Source organism: Mustela nivalis (assembly GCF_964662115.1).
Source record: "Mustela nivalis genome assembly, chromosome: 4".
Taxonomy (NCBI): domain Eukaryota; kingdom Metazoa; phylum Chordata; class Mammalia; order Carnivora; family Mustelidae; genus Mustela; species Mustela nivalis.
Window position 1 is genome coordinate 91,427,041 of NC_139023.1, and position 18,080 is coordinate 91,445,120.

At 34.3% G+C, this 18,080-nt stretch overlaps 1 protein-coding gene and 1 long non-coding RNA gene across 2 annotated transcripts in view; one reads left to right on the plus strand and one right to left on the minus strand.

The window, feature by feature from the left end:
- Nucleotides 1-18,080, minus strand: part of LOC309862956 — a 58,162-nt gene that overhangs the window by 13,716 nt on the left and 26,366 nt on the right. The window contains exons 2-3 of the long non-coding RNA XR_014310814.1: nt 4,456-4,630; nt 3,132-3,198 (exon numbers count right to left, since the gene is read on the minus strand). This is a non-coding gene — a long non-coding RNA (uncharacterized lncRNA). The remainder of the gene's footprint in view (nt 1-3,131; nt 3,199-4,455; nt 4,631-18,080) is intronic.
- Nucleotides 14-1,863, plus strand: TRAM1L1 (translocation associated membrane protein 1 like 1; the record flags this gene model as incomplete). The annotated part of the gene is made up of 1 exon (XM_082727398.1): nt 14-1,863. The coding sequence occupies one exon, from the start codon at nt 14-16 to the stop codon at nt 1,124-1,126; it is 1,113 nt and encodes a 370-aa protein (XP_082583524.1). The 3' UTR covers nt 1,127-1,863.

The window sequence follows — 18,080 nt, forward strand, 5'->3', positions numbered from 1 at the left end:
GGGAAGCGCTGCCATGGCGTTTCGTAAGAAGAGCACCAAGAACCCCCCAGTCCTGAGCCACGAATTCATCCTGCAGAATCATGCGGACCTCGTCGCCTGTGTGGGGATGTTCTTCGTGCTGGGGCTTATGTTCGAGGGAACGGCCGAAGCGTCTATCGTTTTTATTACTCTTCAGCACAGTGTTCCCTTCCCTGCGGCAGCAGAGCGAGCCACAGAATCAAAGTTCCTTTACTATTATGGCATCAAAGATTTGGCCACGGTTTTCTTCTACATGCTGGTGGCAATCATCATTCACGCCACAATTCAGGAGTATGTGTTGGATAAAATTAACAGGCGAATGCAGTTCCCCAAAGCGAAACAAAGCAAATTTAACGAATCTGGCCAGTTTAGTGTGTTCTACCTGGTGTCTTGTATTTGGGGCACATTCATTCTCATTTCTGAAAACTGTCTGTCAGACCCAACTCTCTTATGGAGGGCTCATCCCCATAATATGATGACCTTCCAAATGAAGTTTTTCTACATATCACAGTTGGCTTACTGGTTTCATGCCTTTCCTGAACTCTATTTCCAGAGAATCAAAAAGCAAGACATCCCTCGTCAACTCGTCTACATTGGCCTTCACCTCTTTCACATCGCCGGAGCTTACCTCTTGTACTTGAATCATCTGGGACTTGTTCTTTTGATGATGCACTACTTTGTTGAGTTACTTTCCCACATTTGTGACCTGTGTTATTTTAGTGATGAAAAGTACCAGAAAGAGTTTTCTCTGTGGGCAATTGTGTTTATTTTGGGTCGACTTGTGACTCTAATTGTGTCTGTGGTGACTGTTGGCTTTCACCTGGCCGGAGGGCAGAATCGGAATCCAGATGCTCTTGGTGGAAATGTAAATGTGTTGGCAGCTAAAATCGCTGTTCTTTCATCCAGTTGCACCATCCAAGCGTACATAACATGGAATTTATTTAATGTCCAGCTTCAGAGGTGGATGGAGGAAGACACTACTCTTCAGGCCCCCGTTGTGAAGAAGAAACGGACTAAAGGGAGGTCTTCTCGAAAAGGAACAGAAAATGGTGTAGCAACTTCAAATAGAGTAGACTCTCCCCATAAAAGGAAAGAGAAATCTTCATAGTGAATTACAAGCTAATTGATTACTGTCCCCAAAGAAGTCTGCCCTTTACTATAAGATATCTTTGTGTGCTACAGATTTTTCTGTTCTTCAAAATAGTTTGTGCTGTCTTTGATTTCTGTTATTGTACTGTGTAATGTATTTTTTTAAAGGCACTTGAGGGGAGGATGCTTATTATGAGTGGAAAAAAAATTGATATAGACCAAGCAACATCAAACGGTTCAGGGATGACCACCATATTTTGTTTTGTTATTTCGAACATTTTTCCTAATGATTTGTAGATATAACTAAAAAGTTCCACATATCAGTGACACAAATTCTTGCTCCTGGCAGTCTTTTATATCATTAGCAAGGTGGTCTGGTATAGCAATGTCACATTTTTTAATGTTCTCTTTTAGGATAAAATGGAAATATTATAAAGGTGGAATTCAACTTCATTACGTTTTCGGTATTCTCTAATTCTTAGAATTTTTAAACTTTTGGGTTTTTTTAGAACTTACAACTGAAGAAAAGATTTGTAAAAGCACCAAAATAATGATGTGTTTTATATGTAGTGTTGTTATTATTACAGCCCCATTAAAAATATTAATGGGTAATGTGTGGAGATTTATGACCATATATTGAATCAAAATATCATGAATTAATATAAAAGTGTTATTGAAGAGGTAAAATCATTCTTGTCCATTTAAACACTTGTAAACTAGCAATCAAAAAAAATTAAATATTTACGTAAAAGGAAACCAGGCTTAGTCTTTTTTGCTATGTTTATTAAAAATTATTCTTAATGAAGTTTGTTATAAGTTTGGTATCCTCAGCAACTTGGGAAAAATATTATTTAACCTGCAAATCATTTTGAAAAACAATGCTTAGTTGATTTATAGCTATAAAAAGAAGGTGAGCTAATTATACACAGAAAAAACTTAATACACTAACCTAAAGTACTTTGAAAATCAGGTGGATAGTCTTATGAGAGGTCTGTCAAAAATACTGTTATAATTATAGTGCTGCTTTCATCTTTAATTGGAGAAACATTCATCTGTATGAGCCCTATTTTGGATATGTATGTATACTAAAGTATACGAGGATATATAGGTATATAGATAGTATCTTTATTGAAGCTAATAGAAAGAATGGGTGTAGTGCGTGAGTATTTTATTTATCTCCTTTTCTCAACCTTCATTTTGATTTCATTTCCATAATGTGACTGTTTATACTTTTTTGTGAGATTGTGCTTGAAAAATATGCTAGAATAAGGTCATATATTTCCCATTCATCTGTTTTCTCACACTGTGCCTCTCATCTCTGCTTTTGATAGTCTTCTGTTTGGTTTGTTGTGGGGAATTCAGCTTTTCCAGTCATGAGGGTGGGCAATGGTCCTTGAAAATTAAATTTAGTATACTTGTAGACTAAAGACAGAAGAGCCAGTCTTGGCCAAGTTTTCTTTTCTCTTTGGTTTGAGTAGTGCGCAACAAAGCAAGATTGTTTTCTTTTTAGACTATAGAATCCATTATCCTTCTTTTCTTTCCCCCTTCAGTTGCCTAAGGCTGTCTTGTTGGAAACACATGCCCTGAGGCCCAAATTATAAGAACACCACTTTAACCAACCATTGTGCAACTGTAAAAGAAGGATTTTCAACTTCTCCTGTGAGAATGGTCTTTCACATTTCCTCACTTCTAAAGAATTCTAGCCTGTTACTTGTAACTCCACTCCTGGTAACAAATTTCTTATCCATTATATGCTTCATCTGAAAGTAAGTGCAGGCCCAACTCAAATTGGTAAATGATTACAAGAAAATCACTATCTTATGTGACAACTTCAAAGAATTAAACTGGCTTTAACATTAAATAGGATTAGAGTCGGATGGATTTTCTTGGCTTTGTCCCTCTCAGATTAACTTTCTGCTTGGTAGCATATGGTTATAGCTGTTCTAGACTTTATACCTATACACTACATGGTAGAGAGGAAGGGAGAAAACCAGATTTCTAGAATTCAGCGTACTGAGAGTTACCTTTAGTGAACTCCTATGATAGAGGGGTGTACTGGATTGGTTGGTGAAGTTAGGCTGTATGCTTCACCTGTGGAAAAAGGCAAAGCATATTTCTTGTAAGATGCAGATTCATGAAAGGTAACAAAGATTTTGAAAGAGAAAGGGGGAAGGATGCTGTGTACATCTCAACTATTCATAAAAATTAAATAAGAGTTCCCAGAATATAAACATATGCCAAATAAATTATGAAAATAATGCTACCAATGATATTCAGCAATACAAATTAAGTCCCTCTTTAATATACACTCCAAAAAAATAATCATGCTATAGTAGATCTTACTGCAATAATTGGTTTCTGTTAAAATGGACCACATGAAAAACAAAATTCCCATTATGATTACTCAAGGTGTTATTAAAGTAAGCATTCGTTAACCTTATGAAAATTCAAATAACTAATTAATCACCAAAAGTTGCATAGGTCATAAAGGTATGTCTGATATTTGAATTTGAAGATTCTGCTCTGATTTATTGGCTTCGATGATTGCCAAACTTTATTCTTTTTTTTTTTTAAAGATTTTTTATTTATTTATTTGACAGACAGAGATCACAAGTAGGAAGAGAGGCAGGTGGAGAGAGAGGAAGGGAAGCAGACTTCCTGCTGAGCAGAGAGCCTGATGCGGGGCTCTATCCCAGGACCCTGGGATCATGACCTGAGCCAAGGCAGAGGCTTTAGCCCACTGAGCCACCCAGGTGCCCCTACCAAACTTTATTCTTTAAAATAAGTCTACAGGTATATATTTCCTAGGAAGGATTCAAAGTAAATTTTCTTCAAAAAAAAAAAAAAAATTACTCTAGCACTTAACTAAAAGTATATCCTATTTTTCTTAAATAGTATACAGTCCTCCGCTCTACCAACTGAGCTATCGAAGGCTCCGCTTTTTCTTACATAGTATAAATGTGTTTCTCAATCTATATATCTCATAAAAGATAAGCAAGTTTTAGACCCTATTATTTTCCTAGTGACCAGTGTAATTCTCCATTTCATTTCAATAAAGAAAATAAAATCGTAAATATTTCTTTATTTATAGATATGTATAGCCAATAGTATATTAACCTGGAATAGATTCAAGAAGATTACTTGCAGCATTAATAATTTAAAGATAATTTAAATAATTTAAAGATATATTAAAGATATATTAATTTAAAGATATATTAAATAATTAAAGATATATTGAAGAAAGGATATACTCATATTATTTTAATTTGGAAAAACAAGGGTAATATTTTAATTTCTCACTTAATCCGACTAAATGAGAATAGTTTAGAAAAGTAATAGAAGACTTACCACTGATGCTCTTTACTGGACATGACATATGGGAGTAGTTCGTGAGAGGAAGTTCCTACAGGGGAAGCAAGCTGGAGAATGTGGCCTGTGCAGTGGGCTGGAACTCAGGTAATTTTGTTATGGCAGAGAATGCCTCTTGTGAGCCTAGACCATTGTAATCGGAGACAGAGGATGCCTGGCATGGCAGGGATAATAGACAGTATGAGTGAGTATATGGAGGTAATTGAGGTTTAATGACACATCACATTACCAGAGAATTCACACACTCCCATCTCCTGATTTTCTTTGGAAATGTTTTTGTTTTTGTTTTACTGCCATCTTTCAATCAAACCTATATTCTGGGAGGAACTACCCAAACTGAGTAAAAAATGCAAATTCCTACCAACTCTGTAGAAACATTATAAATACATCATTAAAAAAATCACACATTTCTACGTATTAAATTGGAATGTTCCTCATGATTTTACAATCATATGACTAAGTTTTACCTTCTAAGTCCCTGTGAACAAATCCTTTTAGGGTCCTGCACCACATGGAATTTTAAAATATTTAATAACTATGAAAGAAGTCAAATGTTAAGATGTCTCCAAGGTGATTCACCTTTTTCTTCCTCAGTCCTGGTCATGTGTTTTGAGCTACTGCATTGGGTCAGCTACATCTTTTATCAGCAATGCTAGTACATCTTTACTGTGACATTAGTTTAACTCTGTTCATTTTTAATTACAAGCAGACCTTTAACACACATCACATTCCACTTTTACTTCCTACATTTCAGTTGTATTGCTATAAATTCGGCAAAGAAAGGTAATAATATGATTATAAATAATGGTCAATAAAAGAAATTATGGCTGTCCTTGCTGTGGTCCTTAGAGTTGTGTGAACTTTGGAAAACACTTAAACATTCTAAGTATTGGGTTGCATGTCTCTAAAATGACAAAGATATTTATCTCAAAAGCCTCTTTGAAGATTGAAAATATATGTACATACAGTATCATAAACTGCAGGTACATAGGCAAGTTCACATGTTTTATATATATATATACACACATGTTTTATATATATATATATATACACACATATATATATATGTGTGTATATATATATGCCCACTTATGTATGTAGTCTCATTTATACACACACACACACATGCATATACTTATGTACATAGTCTCACTTAACATATATGCATTTACGCATACATATATATGCATGTATGCACATACAGAAGTAGGTAGTTTCCCTTATACATTTACTTGTTTATTTTTTAATCTATTTTTGATGTATTTTAAGATTTTATTTATTTATTTGACAGAGAGAGAGTGTGCAAGCAGGGGGAGCAACAGGCAGAGGGAAAGAGAAAAGCAGGTTCCCTACTGAGCTCCATCCCAGGACCCTGGGGGTCATAACCTGAGCTGAAGGCAGACACTTAACTGTCTGAACCACCCAAGTGCCCCACTTGTTTATTTCTTAATAGACTTTAATTTTTAGAGAAGTCTTAAGTTTATAGAAAAATTGAGCAGAAAATACAGAGTCCCCATATTACTCCTAAGTCCCTCCCCTACCCAAACTTCCCTATTATTAATATATCCACTAATTTAGTATCATAAAAAATAGTTCCATTGCCTAAAAGTCCTCTGTTCTCCACCTATTCATCCTTCTCTCCCCTATTCATTTTTTTTAAAGATTTTATTTATTTATTTACTTGACAGAGAGAGAGAACAAGTAGGCAAAGAGGCAGACAGAGAGAGAGAGGGGGAAGCCGGCTCCTTGCTGAGCAGAGATTCCCAATGTGGGGGCTCAATCCCAGGACCCTGAGATCATGACCTGAGCCAAAGGCAGAGGCTTAGCCCACTGAGACACCCAGGAGCCCCTTCCCTATTCATTTTTGAACCCTCTACATATATACAGGATTGACTTTTCCCTTAAGTCTTAGCAGGAGGCAATGGAAAAGTGTGATAGTTCAAGTATAGTCCAAGAGCTCCACTTCTGTATTTAGCTGATGTTTTGTAAGGGATCCTTTTCCAAATGTATGAATTATTTTGACTAAATAATGCACATCATAAATTCATACACAACTATATTTAAAATGTCTAGAAACTGTCTTTTGAGTAAATGTTCACTTACAGAGTTACTAAATTCCTAGTAACCATGAACTATTTTTCTGACAAATTATGGAAAATATGAATGATTTTATGTAAAAACTTTTGATATGTATAAATTCTGAATGTAGGTCTTTATACTGAAAGCACTTGAAAACATTGGTCTAGATAAATTGCATTACCAATAAAAATTCAGTTCATAGCATATTCAAATTACATTTCAGACTAAGTAAATGAGCTAAGCATTTATTTAGGAAAATCCAAGAGCATCAACAACCATTTTAGTAGTTATGAGTACTAGACAATAAGCTCCTTTGGTGTCAAGTAATATATTTTTTCTTTCAAACATTTCACTCTCATTAACTAACATAGTGTCTCTTAGTAGTTTCTCAGAATTTGTTGAACTCAGTTGAAATAACCTTTTATTTCATAATTAAATAAGGAAGCAATATTTAGTATGACATTCCTTTGCTATCTTTTTAAATATTGACTTCCTTTCTCTTTGATACCCTTTTCCAGTTTGAAGTATTAATTATTAATTTATTGCTGGTTTCCCATACCAGTCTGAGGTCTGGGATTGTGAGTTTGTTTGTTTGTTTGTTTTTTGTTTTGTTTTGCTTTGTTTTAAGATATTTATTTATTTGTTTGTTTATCTTAAGTGGGTTCCATGTCCAACGTGGGGCTTGACCTTACGATATTGAAATTAAGAGTCCCATGCTCTACTGACTGAACCAGCCAGGTGCCCCAAGTCTTTAAATTACTAAGGTAAACTTAACATCTAGTATAATACCTAATACAGTGGATGCACACAGTAAAAAATGTGTTCACCGACAATGAACTCGATCTGTGGCAGAGTATACATTATTTACTGGGCTACCCATATCTTACAAAAACTAACATATGTAAACTTTGATCTTTTGTTTTTAAGCTACTTAAATGAAAGCTGCGGTTCCAAACATTGGACTTTTCTTTGGAAATATCTGAGAGTCTTGCAGCATCTACCTAATGATGCTTGTGATTTGCCAAACTCTGAAACTTCAGTGCTTTTTCTAGGAATTAAGCTGGTACCGCTTCCAAATATGAAGCTACTTTAAAAACCTTCAATATATGAATCAGAATTTTATTTTTAATGTGCATATGAATAAAAGATATGATATTTGATCCACATCCTGAAAAGCAGTTTTGTAATGCTAAAGAACAAGGAGAACAATGCTATTTAAAATGATGAAAACGACTAAGGCAAGGAAGGACCCATCACAGAAGCCAAACCTGAGTAATAGCTGATGCCATAGGCAAAAAAAAAAAAAAAAAAAAAGTAAATGATGTCATGGAACCCAAAATGAAAGTATAATAAGAGAATGAAGATATCAGTTTTAGCCAATATTATTGATCAATCAAGTTTCTTAAGATTAGAAATAACAAAGCCTGCACTAGGCAACATTTAGGCCCCTGGAGACAATGGCAAAATCAGTTTCAGTGGAATTATGAGATGAGAGGAGCCCTAGTGGAATGGATTAAAGAGAGAATGGGGGGGTAAGGATGTGTAATGTGCTATCACAAATACTTTTTGTAACGAATGTCTCTGTGAAGAACAGAGAAAAGGAAAAGAATAATGTATCCTCTTATGCAATAAGCAAAGATGGACAATGGAGTCAAGAGTTGGTTTTGTTGTTATTTTTGTAATTCTTTTTAGGTTGAAAGATATTAGGAATATCTATATATTTGTATGCTGAAAAAGATATGACAGAATGGAGGACAGCTGCAAGAGAAAAGCCCAGTTACATGAGTTCACCAAAGAAATGCATATACAATATGCTTTCTTGATCACTTTTAATCTCCAGTTTGCATATTTTCAGGCAACCTTTGAAACATCTGTATACAATAGACACATATCAGGAGATGCATATAGCTCCATGACTTTATTCTATATTATTGCAGTATAGTAGATATTAGATTTACTATTATGACCATTAAAATCTGAGCGGTGGTAGTAGTATAAACATTTTTAAGGGATGGTATTAGTTGATCCTTTTCCTTTTTTTCCCTTTTTTTTTTTCAATATGTGTTGTTCTAACTTAAGTGATTTTTTTTCTCCCAGAAATGAAAATTAAAATCTATTCAAATGGAGAAGACATTGAATTAAGTATTTGCAGTTGACCTCTCTCTTTGGTTGACATATTGACAAACAACTCGTATCATTTTGTAAGGGCTGGGTGGATGTCTGTTTCTGTCCATTAAGGAACTTGTCAACCTTAACAGAGGGTAATTATCCCCAAACAACAACAAGTTGCCATTAAAAAGGTTGTGAAATGTGTGCAAATATAATTTATTCAACTAAGCAAAACTGATTGCTTCTATTAGCATACATTCCACACTTCTCAAAATCCTAGGAGTACTTTAGATGCATAAGGTTCCTCTTAAATTCTTTCTATTGATGCAACACATAACCATTACTCATACGAGCAAATATGTGTCACATTATAGGATTTTAAAGTTTTATTTTTTTGAAACACAATTCTAGATTTCCATGGCTTTAAACATTTTACCTTGCTAGGCCATTTATTCAGAGAAATTCAAGCAACCAACCACCAGATACCTTTAAACTCTTATCAGAAAATAGCTTAATCCAAGCAACTACTAACTCAGAACCTATACAACATTTTTAACCACAGAATCTTTGCTGGAATTTTTATATATGTCACCACATTCCAAGTTAGACATAAAATTAATAAAGGCCTGCTGGAACTCAGTGAAATCTAATATCTGGAAATTTTATGTTTATCATAACAGTGATTAAAACCTATATTAAACAACAAAATGTACATTTACAAGGTCATTTTTTAGTTCTCATATCTTTAAAATACCTACAGAAAATTTTAAAATATCCAACCTATACATAGCACAGTCAAAACTGTAAACAAATCTATAAATTTTAGAGGAAAAAAATGTCAAATAGTTAAAAAATAATGCCAGCAAGCTGAATTTCAGCAAATACTGCATGCATTTATGAAAATCATCAGGAGATAATGAAAATATATTTGAAAGTAATATATCTCTATCCATAATGTATAGATATCTTTTTTGGCTTTGCTTTTGCCTCTTTGTCCTATTTTTTTTTTTCTCTCCATCCTTATTTTCCAACAAATTCAAATAATCTAATGGATTTCAAAAGCATCAGGTGTTCATCTGATTCTGAGAAAACAGGAAATCTGAGCTGTGTTTTCTTTTTAATTGAAGTTTCTATCTTTCCATTCAATTATCATGGGTAGGACTAAGCTGAGCTCATGACAAGTTAAAATTTAAAAAAAGGAAAGAATAGAAAGTATGCTTTTTTGAAAATTCACACCAAGAGAAAGGCCTGCTGATATTTTTAATCAATTTCATTATTCCTGTCAGTAATACGAATTCATAGTAAAACATCCAAAAACTCATTCACTAACCCTGCTTAAATACCTAATATTACTATATTTTGGAGGCTGACTTTTTAAATTTTCTTATGTTAACAAAAAGAACATATTTTGAAAGCAATTTTTCCAATTTGAAAATATCCTATTAGTTACACTCTATCACATACATACACATTAGTAGAGAACAAAACAACATAAACTAGGAATAGCATTACGTAACACACTTACATAACATGTCTGATAAAATCATGTGATTGGTTAAACAGAGAAAGATGTCCAAGGGATTACAAGAAAAAAAGCCGGCAAGGGAAGTTTTCAATGAAGCTCCGGGAAGTTACCTTAGGTAACCAGAGTGCCTAAGTGTCAAGTGGAACATTCATTTCAGGTCAGATGGCATGCCTGTTACTTGAACTTGCTCCAATTTTGGCAGTCACAAAGTCCTGTAAAACAAGGAACTGTTCTAGCTAACCTAAAGTTGAGGCCAAAACGTCTACCTTTTTCTTTAGAAGAAAAGTGAGTCTCAGTAAGCATTCCTCAAATATTTCTTAGGCATTTTCCAGATTTGGTGGTAGGCAGTGAGGAGCTAATGATAAACAATATATCCAGCAACAGGCTGTAGTTCAGTGGTATGTACAGCTTGAGAATCAGCCACACTACGATATTCGGAAGCTGTCTAGACAAGCAGAGAATCAAAAATTTCCTTAGAAAGACAAATACAGTGGCAGAGTGTGCATCATCCCCTAGAATGGCTCCAACAGCAATGCAGAAGTAAGCGATGGGCAAAATAACATATGATTTCAACACAGTCTTGATTTCAACACAGTCTTGACTAGCTGTTCAGAAGAATAAAGTAAGCCTGGCATTGCTACTGGGTGAGTCTTGGGCTTCAGTGTGGACAGGAGGCACGGCGCGCTCAGGGTGGTTGGAGAGCTGAATGCCCCAGCCTCATGAGAATCGGTGCCCTGGGTGAAAGGGTAGTGGTGCAAATGGCACAAAACCTTGCACATGGCAGCATTATGTGCTGATCTATGGCGAGGTGGGAATGGTAGAGGCAAGAGCAGCCGGAAGCAACTTATAAGAGTGGCTGTGACTAGGTATGGAAGAGAGGAGGGAGAATTTGAAGGAGTCAACAACTCCTGAAGTCACACTTGTTGAAATTAAGTCATTGACAGAATGCTGTTAGAATGAGCTGGTTGGTGAAGTCTAAAGAAAACAAGTAGCCCACTAAAATAGATCAGAATGGAGACAATTCAGTGTGATACATCACATGGAAAACACATACTCCATTTACCAAAACATAAGCACATCCAAAGTTTAATGCTGATTATGTGAGAATAGTGGATAAAATGAGAATATTTGTAAATCAGAAATGGAATCACGTATATCCACTTCAAACTTCCTATGAAATTTTTTGACAGCTGTTTGAATTAATCCTTGGTGCCTTGATGGCGGCATCTCTGTACTACATTATTTATTATCTCCCTGCATGATGGTCCTTATGTGAATAACTAAGCCCTTTAACAGTCCCCTCACTGGAGTCGCTCTTTGGAATATGACATTATTAAAGAGATATACTTGATCTCGGTTTTAAACCTTGGAGAGAAGAAACCATGAGTGGGTCAAATGAAAGTGTTAAACAGGAATAGGCTCTGGCAGGGAAATCTAAAGTGAAGTGCCAGCTCATTCTCCGCCCAGGCAGTGTTATCAGGATGACCTCCAACTCAGCGGCTTTTTAACGTGCGGTGCTGCTGGCCAGCAGCAAGCATCCTGTGAAGTTCTCAGAGTTGGATTTTCTTCCTGGGGAAAAGCTATTCATTCGCATCTGTTTTCAAGGTTTTTAAGAAAAGAAAACAAAAAACAAAAAACACAACAACAACGCTTGCCTTCCTGCTGCCTACAGGCAGGCTTAGAGAATGACATTACCATGCCTTTTAAAAATATTGAATTAGCTGCCTAATAATGTTTTCTTCTAAATTATTCTAAAAAGAAAAGTAGTTGGCATGTATTGGGGCATGTTTTACATAAAAAAGCAATTTCAGTATTGACTGAAATAATTCAAATCAATTGTTCTCATTTTAAACAATAAAATATAAAGGAGAAAACAAAAACCTACCCTTTTTAGTTATTCCCATGTATTTTACTTAAGTTGTATTTTAACCATGTTAGAAAACTTGTAAGAAATGTTTCACTATATTTACATTGATTTTGAGATATATGTCAAAATGATATATATATATATAACAAAATGTTTTAGTTTCTGCACTAGAATTAAACCCCTTGGTGATTATGACAATAGCCTTAAAATTTTGAAGTTACTAAGATTTCCTCATTATTTAATTTCTGTTTTTTTAGTACATTATTTTAAAATATCAGAAATAATAATAATAACAACAACAATAATAATAATAATAACCTGACTGTTATGTAAGGTTGTGGTGAAGTTAATCTATATATGAAAATTTATGAGACAAAATTATTCACAAATAATGAAGACTTAAATTCTCCATTTTTGTTATCATTCTTGAAATCTGTTTTATTAACTGAAATACATATAATAGAGAGGTTAAAAGATTTAAATATTGTCAATATCAGAAAAAATACCTAACAAAATTTAAATGGCATTTTTGAATGATTATATTTAGATTTGTTTTATGTTATTCTCCAGATTCCATACATTATTATAACATTAAATATGTCAAAGCTTCATAGCTATTCAAGCTATTTCTGACTATTATATATTATTACATTCTGATTAGGGGCATCATTACAATTACTATGCTGCCTTAAATTCCATATTTTGATCACTACTTCTCTCACTAAACTGTAAGTATGTGAAAGAAACTGAAAATATTTGTGGAAATGAATGTATCTGTTTCCAAATGCTTGTTTATTTTTCAAATTGGATAAGGTTATTCTTATTTATCATGGAAATGATATTATTTGCAGGCAAGAAATTGGGCTTCGTTAGGGTTTAGCAGAAGACAGGTATGATAAAATTTCAAGGACTTATTAGTATAAATGCTCCAATGATCTCCTATGTGAATTGTTTCCTGCAATACATATTTGACAATAGTGAACAACATTGTTCATCATCTTTATCTACTTACAGTCATAATAGGTTTAGGTAATTTATGGCCAATTAAATTATAACCCCTTGAGTACAGAGATCTTATTCATTCTATGCCTTAAATTCCACAACACACAGTATGATGACCTGTCAAAGATGACACTTAAATTATTTAATTGATTGTACTTGGTATAAAAGTGTAATTCAACTCTCAACTCAGCAAATGTTAACTGAGTGCCTTCTGTGGCCAACACGATGCTCAGGCCTGCATCAACCATGAGGAGACACAATCACTCACTGAAAGAGAGGAGTTATCAAGCAGGTATGATGATGTAAGGTAAGCAATGTAATTAGGTGGGTTTTTCATGCTCTAGAAGAAACTATTCTCATCTAAATGGTTTAAGGAAGAATGTCAAAGAGCTGATGTTGATGATGATAACTGTAGGAAAGCACAGAAGTTAGTTCCAGCAGTGGGGTGCACATTTTGCAGAAGGAGAAGAGCACATGGAAAGGCTCAGAATGCCAGAGGGCATGAATGTCTTGAGCACTAGCAATATTGTTAGAATATACAGCACAGAAGAGGGAGGAAAGGAAGACCTTGAATATTATGCTAATAACTCTACACTGATCTGAGAGTAATTTCTTATCAATATCTTCTTTTGACACTCTGGTTTGGATAAATTAGCTGCCGAAGATACTGTTTTCTGAGATCGAAAATGCAGAGGGAGAAATAAGTTTGTGGACTAACATCAATTGGGTTTTAGATACTTTGAACTGAGGTGCTCTTGAAACAAAAAAAATATCAAAATAGAGAGTATCAATATTATCAAAACATACCAGACTGGAAATGAGGAGAAAGAGCTCAGGTGGAGAGCTCTTTGGAAAGATATACTTTGGAAAAGTAATCATTATGTGGATGACACTTGAAGTCATATTGTGGGTTGAAATCTCAAAAATGAATATGTAGAGGGAAAATGGTCAAGGATTCATGAAATCTCTGTGGATGGATAGGTAAAAGGAAAAAAAAAAATATGAAACTGCCAATGAAAGAATCCTTAAAAACAGCAAACAGCATTTCTAGGAATGGATAGATTATGTCTTTACGAAGGCAAATGTTTAAGTAAATCATTAAAACCAACAGGGTCTATTTCTGAGAACTCTCTTCTGTGTGGTTCAACAAAATGTACAGTCTGAGGTAAGAATTGGAGACATTAAATTGGCTAAATTATTTAGCAAAAGGAACTTCTTTTATTAAGTTTTCCAGAAAATTGTTTAAATAATTACCACACATTATTTTACAAAGAAACTAGCACCTCACAATAAATCAAATAATAATTAACCACACAAGAAAACAAAGCATCATAAACATTTGGTAGATGAAGAGAAAGACTTTTTGTATACTGTTGACAGATTTCTTGTACTAAATATCAGAGATTTTAAAACTATGATTAGTATGTTAAAAGAAATAATGTGAGCTCCAACATATTTTCAGGAAACAGAAAACTAAAAAATGTGATGTAGCATACTTGGATAGAAAATAGAAACTCAAGAAGTATTATATATATAACAAGGAAAATATAAAACTTAAATGAAACAGACAACAAATTAGAAACAATTAAAACTAAAGGAGATGTCAAAAATGTATGCCAAAATAACACAAGGAAACAGAGAACATAAATGCTATAATGAGAAGGTTTAATGTGTATTTAACAGGAGTTCCAGAAAGAGACGCAAAAGAAAACAGCATATTTTAAAGGTGATAGCTGGAAAATTTCCAGAACTGCCAAACAACACATATCTTCACGTCCAGCAAGCCTAATAAATTTCAAACACAATTAAAACAAAGCACACATGCATAGACATGCCGACTCATATCCTAGTGTCACTTATGACATGCATGGGGATGGTCTTAAAAATTGCTAGAACAGAAGGAGAAGTTGGGTACAGAAAATGGACACTCTGAGAAGAATTGATTCTTTACAGTGATGATAATCATATGTAAATCTCTGTACTAACAGAAATGGTCAAGCTAGGAGTCTGTATCTGTAAAAAAACATTTTTCACGGAGAAACAGTACCACTCTTAGGACACTTGAAGGCAACTCTGACTTCTTCCCTGACCTCTTGGTTTTGTCTTTTTTTGTTTTGTATTGTTTTGTTTTTGTTTTTGTTTTCCTGGGTCTCCTTTAGCATGATGTTAACTAACTGCCAAGGATGTTAATCTCTGTGGAACTGAGGATAGGCCTACTGGAGCCCAACATCCATTTCCTTCCAAATTATGCTATATGGATCTAGAATCCCAGAATTCTGCACAATAATAGCTTCAAGTTGCTTTTTAGGCCTGTGCAGAACACATCCTCAGTCTTATCTGCCTCTGGGTGAATGAAAATTCTGCTCTAACACTTGTTGCTCTCCCAGGCTTGAGGAGGAGCCAAAAGATGGCTCTTTGAAGAGATGGGTGGGATTTTGGACAAGGTGTCCACACTCAGGTACTTAGGAGCCTTGGAGGTCCGAAATGTAGGAGGGAAGAGGAGCACCAGGAGTCTCCAAGTGTATTCTTGCACTGGGCTCTAAAAATATTAAGGGTGGTTATGTACTAAGAGAGTTTCAGGGTGTTTGTTAACACGTAGAATTTTGTTAAATAATTATTAAGTCCTCACTTCGCTCAAAAGGAAAAATGAAAGAGAATGAAAAAAGTAATTCAAAGAGAGAAAAGAAAGGAAAGATAGAAAAATAAAAATTAAACAAGACCCACAAAAAACATAAAACAGCACTATAAATAAAAAAATTAAAATTACTCATAGTCAGCTTAAATCTAAAAGGCTCAAATCTTCCAACAAAAGAGTAAATAAAAAATATGTATACTCATCTTTACACTGTTCAAAGGAAGCACATCGAAAATATAAAAAATTAAAAATCTTGAAATCCAGGAACACACGCACACTTATATAATACACACACGTAGATGTGTACATAAATTTCTATTTATACATAAATACTGCACAAATGTGGTTGTAGCTATATTCCTATCAGACAAAAGAAACTTCAAGGAAAAAAGTAATACTGGCTAACTATATGAAAACAGCACAATGATTAAAGTTTCAACTTAACAGGAAGATAAAACAATTTTAAGTTAGCATGCATCTAAGAATATAGCTTTACAAAGGATCTTTGATTTTTTAAATTATTTTTTTAATAATTTTTTATTTTTTATAAACATATATTTTTATCCCCAGGGGTACAGGTCTGTGAATCTCCAGGTTTACACACTTCACAGCACTCACCAAAGCATATACCCTCTTTGAGTCAAAGTTCTCCAATTTCAAGCAACAGAAAGAAAAACCAGCTTAGGTAGAAAAGAAAAATGCTGATACCAAATGAAGTGATTAGCATGAGATGTCTGAAGGGCAGGAAGAATGAGAAAACAGAAACGATTTCCAGGCATTAACCCCTGCACCCAAGGACATAAGGACATGGTGCAAGGAAGGGTCCAGACCCTGGGCACAGCTGCCTGACGCTGTCATGGCCAGATGTGAATCAACTGCATGCTCCCCTGATTCTATTCCTTCCGAGCCCCATACTGGGAATAATACAATATGGTGTCTTTTATTTTTATTTTTATTTTTTTTTTAGGTTTTAGGTTTTAGGTTTTGTTTTCATTAAGGGTGAGGTAAAGAGCTTCAAATATTTAGGTAATTGCCTCCATTTTCTGAAAGACTAATTATTATGCAATTTCCTAAGAAATATATGACCACTTAAAATGAGGGGTGTGTGTGTGTGTGTGTTTGTGTGTGTATATTTAAGAATGTAAAATAGGGTCACAACAGGCTGACTACCAATTCCTTTCTGTGTTCTGGCTTCACACAGCTACGTGCATACCTACACACATACATACTGACATGTATCTAGTACTGGTATTTAGTAAAAATGAAATAAAATGACAGGCTTAGCAATATTAAAATAGACTATTGCCGTGGCAAATAACAGAATAAAAACTTCCCTCAAAATGATAGCCTAACATTCAAAGATGTGATTTTTTCATGGAAATTACTACTGAGAAGGAATTCAACTTGCCTTTTCATGCCTAACTCTGAATGGTATTTCTGAATTATTGATTCACCTACAAGAAATGTTCCTAAAATAACCTTAATAATTAAGAGGATGGAATTCAGTTTCCAAATAAAAAATAACTTGTCTCATACCCACTCTGACCACATACACACACATTCACACATGCACACACACACCATATAGGACTGAGACCTTTCTGTGTGGAACTCTGCTTGCCATCATCACTCACTAAACTAGTCTTGAGGAAGCAACTGGCAATTTGACAGGGAGAGAGGCAAGCTGACAGTTTCTCATCAAATATCAAGTACTGCTGCTGTGTTTCCTATGTCAATCTAGATTTGACATTTAATTTAAGAAGTATCTTAACATAGGTCTACACACAATAAAACAGATAGCAGCTACAAAACCAATTTTTTTCATATTTAATATTGTAAAGTGCCTGTTGCCCAGAAGGCAGAATTATTTTAAGAAAAGCATCAGTGCTTTAACTCTGGGAGTATTGGCAGTACTAAGAAAAAAGCATTTTTCAGTAGTTCGAGATATTGGATTTGGCTCAGAAAGAGAAAATCATGGTGTTTAATAAGAAAATTGTGTTTCTGTGAATATAGAATTTCTATTGATAGATTTAGTAACCAACTTGGATAAAAGTTTACTCCACCTGTGTGTGTGTGTGTGTGTGTATGTGTGTGTGTGTGACAGAAAGAGTGTGTGATTTCTCTCCCACATACAAGTAGGTACAAAAACGATAAATGCATCATAGAAGCATTGGTATTGTGCATCTCATAGATTGTTTCTTTCTTTTTAATAAAGGTTTTATCTTCTCATGAAAAGTTGAGAATATACTCTTAAGATAACATAATTAGTGGTAGAAGCAATATTTTTCTTCATATTATTAACCTAATAAAATTGTTTTGATATTATTTCATTGTGACAAGCTGAAGGAAAACAACTTTTCATAAATAAGAGGAGATTTCAATTTAGT